We start from the raw sequence: 15721 nt of genomic DNA, 5'->3' as shown, positions 1-15721 counted from the left end.
ACCATGGCCCCAAGTGCCATGGCCACAGGTTTCTTGAACACCTCCAGGGATAAGGACTCCACCGCCTCCCTGGGCAGCCTGTTCCAACCCCTGACCACTCTTGTGGGACACAAATTGTTCCTCTTGTCCAACCCAACCCTCCCCTGCCACAATTTCAGGCCATTTCCTCTTGTTCCATCACCTGACACTAGGCAGAAGCATCAGCAATGCCTTGAGCAGACCAAGCAACCCAAAGGCTGTAGCTGGTTTTTTTTCTGGCTAAAATGCCAATTTTCTGCTTTTCTGGCATTTTGCAGCAGTTAAACTTCTGAGTTTGAGGAGGAAAGCAGCAGCGAAACAAAGCAATGAGCAGCTGGCATCCAAATCTGTGTTGCCACCATGAAAAAAAAAAACCAAACCCAACCAAAGCCCAACCCCACCCCAGGCTCTGGTTACAGCTTCTGTACCTTTGATGAGTCGATACCACTGTTTGCAGACAAGGGCAGCAGTTTTGTGCTCCTGGTAGGGTGAAAGGAAGGAGAGGATGTACTCCAGGACCTCTTCTGGGAGCTCCACCATCGATCTGTTGTGCCTGGGCTCCTCCAGCTCCAGCTCAGCATGGGGCTCCTCATCCTGCTCCATTGTCCCTTCCACCACGCTCTCTTCGGCATCCACGGCCATGAAACCGTCATCGTCGCTGTCCGAGGAGCTGGCCATGGCATCCCACTTCCCAGCTGCAGGCAGGGGACAAGCAAAAGACAGCAGCAAGGTCACCAGGCCAGCTGACAGCAGCAGGAATGCTTCTGCCACCAGTGTCCATCAGGCTAGAGCTCTGAGGTTGGGAAGTCATAGAATGGTCCAGGCTGGAAGGGACCTCCAAAGCTCATCCAGTCTGAACTCCCTGCAGTCAGCAGGGACATCCCCAACTAGCTCAGGTTGCCCAGGGCCTTGAATATCTCCAGGGAAGGAGCCTCAGCCACCTCCCTGGGCAACCTGTTCCAGTTCCACCACCCTCATGGTGAAGAAGTTGTTCCTCACATCCAATCTAAATCTGTTCTGCTCTAGTTTGAAGCCACTGCCCCTGGTCCTGACCCTGTAGGTCTTTGCAAACAGTCTCCCTCCATCCTTCTTGTAGCTGCTTCAGGTATTGGAAGGTCTCCCTGAAGCCTTCTCTTCTCCAGGCTGAACACCTCCTGCTCCCTCAGCCTGTCCTCATAGCAGAGCTGCTCCAACCCCCTGAGCATTTTCGTGGCCTCCTCTGCACTCTCTCCATCAGCTCCATGTCCTTCCTATATTGAGGGCTCCAGACCTGCACACAGCACTGCAGGTGAGGTCTCACCAGAGCATAGAATCATAGAATCATAGACTCATAGAATCATAGAATCAAGAAGGCTGGAAGAGACCTCAAGGATCATCAGGTCCAACCTGTCACCCTACACCTCATGCCTATCTAAACCATGGCACCAAGTGCCACGTCCAATCCCCTCTTGAACACCTCCAGGGATGGTGACTCCACCACCTCCCTGGGCAGCACATTCCAATGGCCAACCACTCTCTCTGGGAAGAACTTTCTCCTCACCTCCAGCCTAAACCTCCCCTGGCGCAGCTTGAGACTGTGTCCTCTTGTTCTGGTGCTGGCTGCCTGGGAGAAGAGACCTGGGAGCAGAGCAAAGCACAACAATACCTGCTCCCAGTTCTTACTGGAAAGAATAAGCCCCCAGGATTTACTGCTGCTGAAAGGCTGGGCAGGCCATGGGACCTTGGACCTCCAGCTATGCAGAACATCTCCAGGGTAGGGTGACACAGCGAGGACAGAAATGTACCAGGAGATAAATCCACCCTAACGAGCAGCCAGGGTGCCCAGCTGGCAAGGCCTGCAGCTGACCCCTGCTTGCTGCTGCTAAACAGATCCCTGGACACTGCCTCCCAGTAAGCAGCCAACCTGTGGGGGACAGCTGTGACAGTTTTGCCTCCCAATGCTGTCATGTAAATCACAGGATGGGAGGGGCTGGAAGGGACCCCTGGAGATCAGCCAGTCCAACCCCCTTGCCAGAGCAGGGTCACCCAGGGCAGGGCACACAGAACACATCCAGGAGGGTTCTGAATGTCTCCAGAGCAGGAGACTCCACAACCTCTCTGGCAGCCTGCTCCAGGCTCTGCCACCCTCACAGTGACAAAGTTTCCTCTCCTGTTCCCATGGCTCCTCCTCTGCTCCAGCTTGCCCCCAGTGCCCCTTGTGCTGTCCTTGGCCATCCCTGAGCAGAGCCTGGCTCCAGCCCTGCACAGCTTTATCCCCAGCAATGAGGGCAGCCCTCAGGCTGCTCTGCTCCCAGCTCCAAGCCCCAGCTGCCTCAGCCTGGCCTCACAGGAGATGTTCCACTGCCTGCAGCAGCTCTGGGGCTCTGGGCTGGACTCTCTCAAGCACTTCCCTGAGGTCCTTCTTGACCTGAGGGGCCCACAACTGGACACAATATTCCAGATGTGGCCTCAGCAGGGCAGAGCAAAGGGGAAGGAGAACCTTCCTTGACCTACTCACCACAGGATGCCCTTGGCCTTCCTGGCCACAAGGGGCCAAGGGATGCAACTGCTCCCTGCTTGCACCTGCAGAGATTACTCAAACCAAGGTAACTCAGGAGAACAATGTAGGGAAAAGAACTTTAAGATCAAGTCCAGCCTTAACCCAGCACTGCCAGGGCACCACTAACCCACAGCCCTCAGCACCACATCTCCATACTTTTGAAACCCCTCCCTGGACAGGGACTCCAGCACTGCCCTGGGCAGCCTGGACCAGGCCTTGACAACCCTCAAAGGAAGAAATTGTTCCTCATGTCCAACCCAAACCTCCCTTGGAGCAACCTGAGGCCATTTCCTCTTGTCCCACCACTTGTTCCTTGGGATAAGAGACCAACCCCCACCTGCCTCCAACCTCCTTTCAGGGAGTTGGAGAGAACCAGAAGCTCTCCTAGTATTGATCTAGTGGAGGATGTCCCTGCTCCCTGCAGGGGGCTTGGACTAGATGACCTTTGGAGGTCACCATTCTGTGATTCTCTAGCAGAAAACAGAGCTGCAAGGACTTTTAGCTACCATCAGGAAACAAAGGAAGCTGCTGCAAGGTTGCAGTGATGCAAACTCTGCCCAAGCCTGGCTCTTCCCATCCCAGCATCCACTGAGCTGAGGAGCCATGGGAATAGCAGGCAGCAGGGAGGAGAACCCTGCCATGACAGCTGACTGCTGCTCAGAAACATGAGGCTTGACAGCAGCACTCTCCACTTCTGTCAGGTTCCCTGAGGAAGCAGCTTCAGGACTTCCAAGGGGCTGTCAATCTTTGGGAGAAGCCACAGCCAAATCCAACTTGCACTTCTCAGCCCAGCAGCTGCTCAGCACATTTCCTCCCTCCCTGTCAGAAATCCTTCTTAGACTCAATGTTGTGACAGAGAAAAGCTGAAAGCCAAAGGCTCTGAGGGGAGCTGCCAGCAGGCTGCATTACACAGCAGATAGCTCACAGATTCCCAGGGATTAAGGAATGGGAGACTCCAAGAGGGAAGACAAAAAAACAAAACAAAAAAACACACACAAAAAAAAAAAAAAGAGAAGAAAAATGTGGAGCTGTGCTAAAAAAATAATGAAGGCCCAGAGGGTTGGGTGTTTTCCAAGCCTCTTACACCATGTAGAGCTTGTGATGATTTCCATCTCAGCATGGCAGGGAGCCAGCAGCTGCTGGATGTGGTTTTGCTCCAGCTGGGGAGGCTGCAGGGTCACAGAACCATAAAGGTTGGAAAGGACCTTGAAGATCATCAAATCCAACCATAACCCAACTGCCATGACCACTAAAGTGTATCCTGAAGCAAAGGTCAGACAGGGCAGCATCTGGCCTTGGTCTGAGGTGGGGGTGAGAAGCAGCTGTGGTTCTGCAGGAGCTTCTCCAGGCTGTGGACCATGTTGTAGATCATCAGCACAAGGGAAGCAACAAGATGAAAGATCAGAGTGGAAGTTCAGTGGCTCTGATAAAAATCACCAATAGTTAGCATAGAATCAGGGAATTGTTTGGGTGGGAAAAGCTCTCTAAGGTCATCCAGTCCAACCTTTAACCCAACACCACCACGGCCATCAAACCATGGCCCCAGGTGCCATGGCCACAGATTTCCTGAACACCTCCAGGGATGGGGACTCCACCACCACCCTGGGCAGCCTGTGCCAATCCCTGACCACTCTCTCAGTACAGAAATTGTTCCTCATGTCCAACCTAACCCTCCCCTGGCACAGCTTCAGGCCATTTCCTCTCCTCCTGCCACTGCTTACCTGGGAGAAGAGACCAACCCCAGCCTCACTGCAGCCTCCTTTCAGGCAGCTCTAGAGGGCAATGAATGAGGTCTCTCCTCAGCCTCCTCTTCCCCACACTGAACACCCCCAGCTCCCTCAGACACTCCTCTAGGATGCTCTCCCAACCCCTCCCCAGCCTTGCTGCTCTTCTCTGGATGCCCTCCAGCCCCTCAGTGTCTCCTGTCCTGTGGTGCCCAGAACTGAACCCAGTGCTCAAGCTGTGGCCTCACCAGTGCCCAGTCCAGGGGCACCATCCCTGCCCTGCTCCTGCTGCCCACACTGCTTTGATCCAGGCCAGGCTGCTGGTGGCCTTCTTGGGCACCTGGGCACAGCCTGGCTCCTGTCCAGCCACCCACCAGCACCCCCAGACCCTTTTCCACCAGGCTGCTTTCCAGTCACTTTGGGCCAAGCCTGCTGGTCCCTATCTGACAGCCTGGGCAAAAACAGGAGGAGAAACATCTAGCCAGGTGGAGCAGAAAGTGTTTCACAACTGGAAGCTGTGCTGGAAAAGCAGAGAAGCTCATTTGCAGCCAGATCAGGTACAAAGGGACACCAGCAGGGTGACAACACTGAACATAAGCCTCAGCTCAACAGGTTCACACAAGGCATCTGTCGTGCTGCTGAGGTTGAGAAGCTAAAGATGATCTGTGCTGCCCAACAGCTTTTGTTTACCCTTTAAATAATCACAGCATGGTAGGGGTTGGAAAGGACCTCCAGAGATGATGAAGTCCAAGCCCCCTGCCAAAGCAGGGTCACCTCAGGTAGGTCACAGAATCACAGAATCCTAGAATGGTTTGGAAGGGACCTTCAAGATCATCCAGTTCCAACCCCCTGCCATGGGCAGGGACACCTCCCACCAGCCCAGCTTGCTCAAGGCCTCATCCAGCCTGGCCCTGAACACCTCCAGGGAGGGGACATCCACAACCTCCCTGGGCAACCTGTTCCAGTCTCTCCCCACCCTCACTGCAAAGAATTTCTTCCTCATCTCCAGCTTCAATCTCCCCTTCTTGAGACTCAAGGACACCTTGCCTCTTTATTTCATACTTTATTTAATTAATCCCTCTAAAGGTTGTGTCCAGAGGGGTCTTGAATGTCTCCACAACCTCTCAGGGCAGCCTGCTCCAGGGCTCAGCACCCTCACACCAAGGAAGTTTCTCCTCATGTTGAGGTGGAACCTCCTGGGTTCCAGTTTGTGCCCATTGCCCCTTGGCCTGTCCCTGGGCACCACTGAAGAGGCTGAAGGTGCAGGAATGAACACCCAGCTAGCCAAGGAATCTTCCCAGTCATCCAATCCCACCCTCTGGAGCAGGTCTGGGAACAACCCAACACAGCAAGTGGATGACAGCTTGGGGGTTAGGAAAGCAGCTCTGAGGCTCATTCCAAACAGGCAGGAGGAGCAGGGAAACCCTTCACTGCCTCCACCAGCACAGAGCTGGGGCTGGAGCAGCTGAGCAGAGTTGTGTCTGGTCTCCCCAGCCCCTTGATGACTATTTCAACCATTAAATGCAGCTAACTTTGCCAGATCATCATTTTCTAACCGTTTGAGCAGCAGGAATCACACCCTGGGAGCCTTCACACCCACACTGGGTTATTTTTCTGGAAGAAAACAGCTGGCAGGAAACTCAGCTCCCAAAAGACAAGTGGCTGTCAACAGAACCCTTCAAGCCTGACCTGCCACAGATGTGGATTTTGCTCTTAGGGCATGGAGACAGCAGGTTGGGAATAACCAACTCTGGATCTCATAGCAGCAAAAGCTCTCTGTCCTCTGATCGTGCTCCAACAGTGGGAAAGGAAAAAGAAAAGTGATGAAGAGAGAGCTAAAGCATCCCAGCCAGCTCCTGTAATCAATTAGTCAGCAGATGCATGGAAGAAAATCCCACACCAGTGATTTCCAGGAGCAGTTCAGGCTGGAGGTTAAGAAATACTTCTTCACTGGAAGGCTTCTCAAACTTTGGAATGGGCTGCCCAGGGCAGTGCTGGAGTCACCACCCCTGGAGGTGTTCAAGTGCTGTGTGGACCTGGTGCTTCAGGACATGGTTTAGTGGTGACCCTGCAGTGCTGGGTTGAGGGCTGGACTGGATGAGCCTGGAGTCTCTTCCAACCAGAGGTATTCTCTGATTCTGTTTCTGTCCTGTTTGCATTTAGGGGGGAGTGCAGGAGGTGCTTCTCATAGATCCATAGAATGGGTCGGAAGGGACCTTCAAGATCCCCCAGTTCCAACCCCCTGCCATGGGCAGGGACACCTCCCCCCAGCCCAGCTTGCTCAAGGCCTCATCCAGCCTGGCCTTGAACACCTCCAGGCAGGGGGCAGCCACAGCCTCCCTGGGCAACCTGTTCCAGTGTCTCCCCACCCTCACTCTCAACAATTTCTTCCTCATCTCCACTCTCAATCTCCCCTCTTCCAGCTCAAAGCCATTGTCCCTCATCCTGGCACTCCCAGCCCTTGGCCAAAATCCCTCCCCAGCTCTCCTGCAGCTCTCCTTCAGGTACTGGAAGGCTGCTCTACCCTGGCTCTCCAGGTGCTCTCTGCTCACAGTGAGATGGCCTTCAGCTTCTCCTCAGGCTAAAATGAATCTCTGAGCACTCAAAAAGCCACAATGCAGGGATTTGAACAGCCAGGCACTGCCCAAAAGTGCACACAGCTCAATGAACTCATCAGGATGGGTCAAGGAGTCCTGTTCTGCTTAGATCAATCACTGAGAAGGGGCCAAGTCTTGTCTCCCTCCTGGTCCTGGAGTAGCAGCAGAAGCATTTTAAGAGTTCAGAAATGAGCTTAAAGCCCCTCCAAGGGAGGTGGAGCAGAAATGAGCCTGAAGCCCCTCCAAGGGAGGTAGAGCAGAAATGAGCCTGAAGCCCCTCCAAGGGAGGTGGAGCAGAAATGAGCCTGAAGCCCCTCCAAGGGAGGTGGAGCAGAAATGAGCCTGAAGCCCCTCCAAGGGAGAGCAGAAATGAGCCTGAAGCTCCTCCAAGGGAGGTGGAGCAGAAATGAGCCTGAAGCCCCTCCAAGGGAGGTGGAGCAGAAATGAGCCTGAAGCCTCAGCAGGGAGGAATTGCAGCTGCTTCAAATACCAGGTAAAGAAACAGTAGAAGGGCAATGGAAGCAGAGCTGAAGCAGAGAGCTCTACCAGCACTGATCAGGTTTGCTTGGCCCTTCCTAAAAGCAGCATCTGCCAGCTGGCAAAAATCTTTCAGACCCCTTCTCCTCCTTTCAGAGCACCTCAATTCTCCCCTCTCTCCCTCCGTGAAGTTCTTGCAGAACCTGCTCTTTATCCTGCTAAAAGAACCACTTCCCAGAGTATCCCTGGCTGGAAGAGACCTCCAGGCTCATCCAGTCCAACCCTCGACCCAGCACTGCAGGCTCACCTCTAAACCATGTCCCTAAGCACCAGGACCACAGGCTGCATGAATCCCCCACAGGGATGATGACTCCAGCACTGCCCTGGGCAGTCCACTCCAATGTCTGAGAACCCTTCCAGTGTAGAAATCATTCCCAATATCCAGCTGAACCTCCCCTGGCTGTGGAAATGCCAGCAAAACCCACCCCACTGGGTGGTTTAAGCCCTTCTTAAAGCCCTGCAGAGGCACCAGGCAGCCTTGTTCCTACAACCCTCCCTCTTGAGCCAAGTTTTTCCTACCTGCAGGCATCTCTCCTGGCCCCATGGCCCCCAGTTTGCAGGCAGGGGTGGCATCAGTGGTTCCCATCCTGAGCTACCTCTTCTCCTCCACGACTCTCAGCTGTTTCAAGAAGTGCCTGAACCTGCAGGGTTTTTGTCCTGATGGTTTGGTTGTTGGGGTTTTTTTTGAGTTGTTTTGAAAGTCAACAGATTTTAGGGTGAAGGGAAAAAAAAAAAAAAAACCAACCAACAAAACCCAAACCCAACCAACCAAAACCAACAACAACAACAAAAAAAAAAAAGAAAAAGCCTGCAGGGGAAAAAATTCTGGACTGGAAAGAAGGAGGCTGTGCAAGAGCAGTGAGTCAGAGGCCATTACACATCAGGGAATGTTCATTTTCACATGCCACAAAAAAAAAAAAAAAAAAATCAAGTCAAGAAATCCTCCCTCCAAAGTTCTCAGAGAGGGAACAAAAGGTGTGTGAAGGACCCAGCCCTGCCTGGCTGCTGGGGCTGCAGGCACAGAGGGACTCTGAGCACCACAAGGGTTAATTGCACTTGGCAATCAGGAGCCACTGCCTTCATTTAGGGCTGGAGGAGAGCAACTGCAGCTTCCAAGCTGCTCCAGACTCTTCCTCATAGAGTCAGAGCATGAGGCTGGGTCGGAAGGGACCTCTGAAGGTCACTGAGTCCAACCCCCTCTGCAGCAAGCAGGGACATCCTCAGGTGGGTCCTCATGCTTCCCAACTCCTTACACTGCTTGGCAGTGGTGCCACTGGCATGGGAGGCTGACCAGACCTGGTCTGCTTAGCTGGGGATGTCCCTGCTGACTGTGGGGAGGGCAGACAGGATGACCTTTGGAGCTCCCTTCTGGCCTGGAGCATTCTATGATCCTACGACCACAGAATCACAGAGTGTTAGGGGTTGGAAAGGACCTGGAAACATCATCAAGTTCCAGCTACACTGCAGAGTTAGAGCTTTGAGGCTTTTTCTCTTAAAATCACAGAATGGGTTGGGTTGGAAAGGATCTTAAAGCTCATCCAGTTCCAACCCCCTGCCATGGGCAGGGACACCTCCCCCCAGCCCAGGGTGCTCAAGGCCTCATCCAGCCTGGCCTTGAACACCTCCAGGGAGGGGACACCCACAGCCTCCCTGGGCAACCTGTGCCAGTGTCTCCCCACCCTCACTCTAAGGAATTTCTTCCTCATCTCCACTCTCAATCTCCCCTCTCCCAGCTCAAAGCCATTCCCCTCACCCTGTCACTCCCAGCCCTTGTCACAAGTCCCTCCACAGCTCTCCTGGAGCCCCTTCAGCCCTCAGGTCTCCCTGGAGCCTTCTCTTCTCCAAGCTGAACAGCCCCAAACTCCCTCAGCCAGACCTGTAAGAATGATTGGATTTGGGGTAGGAATAAACAGCAGAAAATAAAACCACATTGGCAATCCTCTAAAACCTGCACCAGTTAGAGATGAAGCAGTTGAAAATCAACTGCAGGACAGGTCAAACAATGGGGAAAATAATAAAAAAAAAGAGAGATTTTGGTTAAAAAAAAAAAAAAAAAAAGAAAACAAAGCCTGTGGGAAAGCAAAGGATGAGCAATATCCTGTCTGCTGCTGCTGAGCATCATGCCCAGTTGAAGAGGGAAGAAGACCTTGGGGACACCTGCATGGAGCTTCTCCTCTTATCCCTGCAAAACAGGCAATTAGAGCTGCTTTGAAGCACAGCTTTGCCTTTCCCACTCCCTCCCCCCTGCCTCCCTTTGCTGCCTTTCCACAGGAAATTATTTCTTTCTTTCATCTAAGACCCATGAAAAAGAAAGGATTCTGAAATTCCACCTGCAAGCTAGAAAATCCAAATCTCTCTCTCTCCAAGCAGCTCCTCTGAGCCCTGCTGAGTGTTAAAGCAGGATGGTGCTGAAGGCTCAGGAGACAAACCCAGACTGATGTAGCTGCAGTTTAGTGCTGAGAACTGCATCCACTACAATGAAACAGCACAAGGGCAAGGAACAGACTGGGGAGGGATTGGAAGGGACCTCTGGAGCTCAGCCAGTCCAACCCCTGCTCCAGCAGGGCGCCCACAGCAGCTTGCCCAGGAGCACAATGCCCAGGGGGGGTTGGAAGCTCTCCACACAAGGACACTCCACAACCTCTCTGGGCAGCCTGCTCCAGGCCTCCAGCACCCTCACACCAAACAACTTTCTCCTCCTGCTCAGGTGGAACCTCCTGGGGTCCAGTTTGTGCCCCTTGCCCCTTGGCCTGTCCCTGGGCACCACTGAGCAGAGTCTGGCCCCAGCCTCTTGCCCCCCACAGCTCCTTTAGCTCTTGCTGAGCATTGCTCAGCTCCCCTCTGGGGCTGCTCTTCTGCAGGCTCTCAGCCCCAGGGCTCTCAGCCTTTGCTCCTCACAGAGCTGCTCCAGGCCCCTCAGCAGCTTTGAGCCCCTGCTGGGCTCTCTCCAGCAGTTCCCTGTCTCTCTTGAACTGAGGAGCCCAGAACTGGACCCAGATGTGGTCTCTCCAGGGCAGAGGGGCAGGAGAACCTCCCTCTGTGACCTGCTGGCCACACTCTTCTTCATGCACCCCAGGACACCATTTGCCTTCTTGTCTGGCAGGGCACATCACTGGCTCATGAGCAACTTCTTGTCCCCCAGCTCTTCCAGCTCCTTCTCCATGGAGCTGTGTCCCAGCAGGTCTCCCCTCAGCTGTCCTGCTGCAGGAGGTTGTTCCTCCCCAGGGGCAGGACCCTACCCTTGCCCTGGGTGAACTTCATGAGGTTCCTCTTCACCACACTCTCATTGATATTATTGGAATAAGGAGGTTTAGAGTTACCAGCAATGCCTTCCACCCCTATGCTGACCCAACCCTCTGCTCTTTTTTAGTCCAAGCTTCCAGAAGACTCCCCACGGAGGGGAAAGGGGAAGGGGAAGGGAAAGGGGAAGGGGAAGGGGAAGGGGAAGGGGAAGGGGAAGGGGAAGGGGAAAGGGAAGGGGAAGGGGAAGGGGAAGGGGAAGGGGAAGGGGAAGGGGAAGGGGAAGGGGAAGGGGAAGGGGAAAGGGAAGGGGAAAGGGAAGGGGAAGGGGAAGGGGAAAGGGAAGGGGAAAGGGAAGGGGAAAGGGAAGGGGAAAGGGAAAGGGAAGGGGAAAGGGAAGGGGAAAGGGAAGGGGAAAGGGAAGGGGAAAGGGAAGGGGAAAGGGAAGGGGAAAGGGAAGGGGAAAGGGAAGGGGAAAGGGAAGGGGAAAGGGAAAGGGAAGGGGACAGGGAAGGGGAAAGGGAAAGGGAAGGGGAAAGGGAAGGGGAAAGGGAAGGGGAAAGGGAAGGGGAAAGGGAAGGGGAAAGGGAAGGGGAAAGGGAAGGGGAAAGGGAAGGGGAAAGGGAAGGGGAAAGGGAAGGGGAAAAGGAAGGGGAAAGGGAAGGGGAAAGGGAAGGGGAAAGGGAAGGGGAAAGGGAAGGGGAAAGGGAAGGGGAAAGGGAAGGGGAAAGGGAAGGGGAAAGGGAAGGGGAAAGGGAAGGGGAAAGGGAAGGGGAAAGGGCATGGCTCAACAGAAGAAGGGGAACCAGCAGAGTTTAATGTCACGACACTTCAGGTGTCCACAGCAAAATCCATCATTTGAATCTGCTAATGGAACAAAAAGGACAAAACCTCACATCCAACCTAAAAGCTTAATAAAATATTAACAAATCAAGAACCAGGCCAAAAGGCACCAAAAAAAAAAATCCATCTCCAGATATCCGAGCAGAATGCTGCTGAACAAGCAAAGATCTCTGGTGTCCAACAAATCCTCCAAATGCACCCACAAGGGATTTAGAGGCTTTGAGTGTGATCACCCTTAAAGCAGCTCAAGGGTTTTAAGACCTGTTGAAATCTGGCTTGATAAACACCAGCAGCACAAAAGAAGCCTGGGGAAGGGTCCGGAGAACAAATCTTATGAGGAGCAGCTGAGGGAACTGGGGTGGTTCAGTCTGGAGAAGAGGAGGCTGAGGGGAGACCTTCTGGCTCTCTACAGCTCCCTGAAAGGAGGTTGGAGTGAGGTAGGGGTTGGTCTCTGCTCCCTAGTCAAGAGGACAGACAAGAGGAAATAGCCTGAAATTGTGCCAGGGGAGGTTTGGGTTGGACATAAGGAATTTTTTTTTTTTTTTTTTTTTTGCTGCAGGAGTGGTCAGGCACTGGCACAGGCTGCCCAGGGAGCTGGTGGAGTCCCCATCCCTGGAGGTGTTCAGGGAATGTGTGGCCATGGCACCTGGGGACAGGGCTTGGTGGCCATGGGGGTGTTGGGTTGATGGTTGGACTGGATAACCTTAGAGGCCCTTTCCAACCCAAACAATTCTGTGACTCAGGAACCACTTGAGCTCACACACATGCTGCTGGCCAGCAAGCCCTCAGTGTAACCGCCCTGGGCAAGTAATTTCATTCATTCTTGGGTGAAATGGTGATCAGGGGGAGCCAGGCACCTGTACAGGAGACATCATGCTCTTTGGGTTCCCCTGATGAAAATTCAGCCCTCCCACATGCAGGTCCCCAACTCTGAAAGCTCAGAAATCAACATTACACTGCTCCAACCAAGCTGAGAATTAGTAAATCAAACATCAACCCTTGCTGGGGTTCTCCAGACATCCAGAGTCACCCCAGGAACTTCTCAGCAACATTCCAGTATGAGTGGTGACCCCAGGGGCCAGCACTGGGACCAGAGCTGTTTAATGCCTTCATCAAGGACACAGACAGTGGGACTGAGGGCACCCTCAGCAAGTCTGGAGATGAAAGCAAGCTGAGTGCTGTGCTTGATGGACCTGAGGGATGGGATCGATCGAGCAGGATCTGAACAGCCTGGTGGAGTGAGTCTGTGTGAACCTCAGGAGGTTGAGCAAGGTCAAATGCAAGGCACTGCCCTTGGGGCTGGGGAGCCCCAGAATCATTCCAGGCTGAGGGTGAATGGCTGGAGAGTAACCCTGTGGAGAAGGACTTGGGGGTGTTGGTGGTGCAAAGCTGGACAGGAGCCAGCACCGAGCACTGCCAGCTCAGCCCCAGCCTGTCCTGGGCTGATCCCCAGCAGTGTGGGCAGCAGGGGCAGGGAGGGGATTCTGCCTCTCTGCTGTGCTCTGCTGAGACCTCCCCTGCAGTGCTGGGGCAGCTCTGGAGCCCTCAGCACAGCACAGACAGGGACCTGGTGGAGCAGGGCCAGAGGAGGCCACAGCAATGCTGGCAGGGCTGGAAGCCCTCTGCTGGGAGGCCAGGCTGAGAGAGTTGGGGTTGTGCAGCCTGGAGAAGAGAAGGCTCCAGGGAGACCTTCTGGTGGCCTTGCAGTGCTTCATGGAGAGATCAGAAAGTTTGGGAGAGACTTTTGCGCAGGGCCTGTTGTGACAGGACAAGGGGAGATGGTTTGGAACTGAAAGAGGGAGATTCAGAGTGGAGAGAAGGGAGAAATGTTTGACCCTGAGGGTGGTGAGAGCCTGGCCCAGGCTGCCCAGAGAGAGGTGGGAGCTGCCCCATGGCTGGAACCATCCCAGGTGAGGTTGGTTGTGGCTCTGAGCAGCCTGCTCTGGTCGGGGATGTCCCTGCTGAGTGCAGGGGGCTGCACTGGATGAGCTTTAGAGGTCTCTTCCCTTCCCGCCCAGCCCAGCCCAGCCCTGGGTTCCACGCCCTCACCCCGCGCTGGAATCCCCTGCGCGGTCAGGGCCGCGGCTCAGGGTTTGGGGCTCCCCCTGGCGGCTGCCTGCGCTCCCCACGAGCAGGATCCTCCCGCGAGCCGTGCCCGGAGAAGCACAACCGCTGGGGGAGGGGATGGGGGGGGTGGGGAGCGAAGGCACCGCCGCCCCCCGGCCAGAGCGGCAGCCAGCCGGAACCAGCACAGCAAAGGCTTTGAGACCGTCGAAAAACAGCTCTGGAGCTTTAGAAAGCAGCTCCACGGAGAAGGACCTGGAGTGCTGGGGGACAACAAGTTGCCCAGGAGCCGGCAATGTGCCCTGCCAGACAAGAAGGTTTAAATGGCGTCCTGGGTGCATGAAGAAGAGTGAGGCCAGCAGGTTACAGAGGAGGTTCTCCTGCCCCTCTACTCTGCCCTGGAGAGACGACATCTGGAGTCCTGGGTTCAACTGAAGAGGGACAGGGAACTGCTGGAGACAGTCCAGGGGAGGCTCTGAAGCTGCTGAGGGGCCTGGAGCAGCTCTGTGAGGAGCAAAGGCTGAGAGCCCTGGGGCTGAGAGCCTGCAGAAGAGCAGCCCCAGAGGGGAGCTGAGCAATGCTCAGCAAGAGCTAAAGGAGCTGGGGGGGCAAGAGGCTGGGGCCAGACTCTGCTCAGTGGTGCCCAGGGACAGGCCAAGGGGCACACACTGGACCCCAGGAGGTTCCACCTGAGCAGGAGGAGAAAGTTGTTTGGTGTGAGGGTGCTGAGCCCTGGAGCAGGCTGCCCAGAGAGGTTGTGGAGTGTCCTTGTGTGGAGAGCTTCCAGCCCCCCCTGGGCATTGTGCTCCTGGGCAAGCTGCTGTGGGTGCCCTGCTGGGGCAGGGGGGGTTGGAGTGGATGAGCTCCAGAGGTGCATTCCAATCCTGACCATTCTGGAATTTTGTGATTCTGTAACACCAAAGCTATGGAGATGTGGTGCTGAGGGACATGGTTTAGTGGTGACCTGGCAGTGCTGGGTTAAAGGTTGGGCTTATCTTGAAGGTCTTTTCCAAGAAAAACCATTCTGTGAGTTTGTGTCGAGTGACTTAGTTCCTGATTTTTGTTTTGCAGTCTGCAACAGATGCTCATCAAAACTCAGCCCTTTTCCTTCCACAGGACAACCAGCTGAGCCCACCAGCTGCTCCCAGCACAATTCCCACCACACCACTGCCCACATGGAGGAAGCCACCATCCCTGAGGTGCCCACGTGTTGAGCAAACACTGCCGCAGGAAAGCAAAGTGTCAGAGTCAGACCCAGCACACGACTTCCTTGCCTGGGAAAGCCCTGGATCACAGCCAGCCCCTCCAGCTCAGCCAGCCTGGGAAGCAGCAAAGTTGCCTTTCCTATGGAGCACCTCCCTTGTGGGTGAGCCTCTGCCACCTGCAGCCAGCAGATGAGAGGGATGGACATTTATGCTCCCCAGTAGCTCCTTTTGACACCAGAGGCTGGGGCACCTCTGTTACAGCCTCGGGTGTCCACCTCTGAGGGCAGGCTGAAGGAATCACACAATCAGCCAGGTTGGAAAAGACCTCAGAGATCATCAAGTCCAACCTATTACCTATCACCTAACCCCTCCTGACAACTAAACCCTGGCTCCAAGTGCCACATCCAAGCTTTTTTTGAACACCTCCAGGGATGGTGACTCCACCACCTCCCTGGGCAGCACATCCCATGGCCAATTCCTCTTTCTCCTCACCTCGAGCCTATACCTCCCCTGGCACAGCTTGAGACTGTGTCCTCTTGTTCTGGTGCTGGGTGCCTGGGAGAAGAGCCCAACCCCCACCTGGCTACAACCTCCCTTCAGGTAACTGTAGAGAGCAATGAGGTCTGCCCTGAGCCTCCTCTTCTCCAGGCTGAACAACTGGAGCTGGGCTTGATCAGCTTGGAGGAGAGAAGACCCCAGGGGGACCTTCCAGCAGCTGAAGGGATCCTACAGGAAAGCTGGAGAGGGACTTTTCACAAGGGTGTCTAGCAACAGGACAAGGGGGAATGGTTTTAAGGCAATCCCCATCCTTGGAGGGGTTTTGAGGCCATGGAGATGTGGTGCTGAGGGACATGGTTTAGTGATGACCTGGCAGAGTCGGACTTGATGACCTTAAAGGTCTTTTCCAACCCAAATGATTCTATGAGTCATGAGCAGCCCTGAGGCATCTCCTCA

At 54.6% G+C, this 15721-nt stretch overlaps 1 protein-coding gene across 1 annotated transcript in view; it reads right to left on the bottom strand.

Moving 5' to 3' along the window:
* FBXO42 (F-box protein 42) overlaps nucleotides 1-15721 on the bottom strand; it is an 85874-nt gene that overhangs the window by 58352 nt on the left and 11801 nt on the right. Inside the window, exon 2 of the mRNA XM_054394973.1 lies at nucleotides 447-713. Coding sequence (XP_054250948.1) covers nucleotides 447-696 — 250 coding nt within the window. The 5' untranslated portion in view covers nucleotides 697-713. The remainder of the gene's footprint in view (nucleotides 1-446; nucleotides 714-15721) is intronic.

Source organism: Indicator indicator, chromosome 32 (genome assembly GCF_027791375.1).
Source record: "Indicator indicator isolate 239-I01 chromosome 32, UM_Iind_1.1, whole genome shotgun sequence".
NCBI lineage: Eukaryota > Metazoa > Chordata > Aves > Piciformes > Indicatoridae > Indicator > Indicator indicator.
The sequence above is the reverse complement of the archived record's forward strand: the minus strand, read 5'-3'. Positions and strand labels throughout refer to the sequence as shown.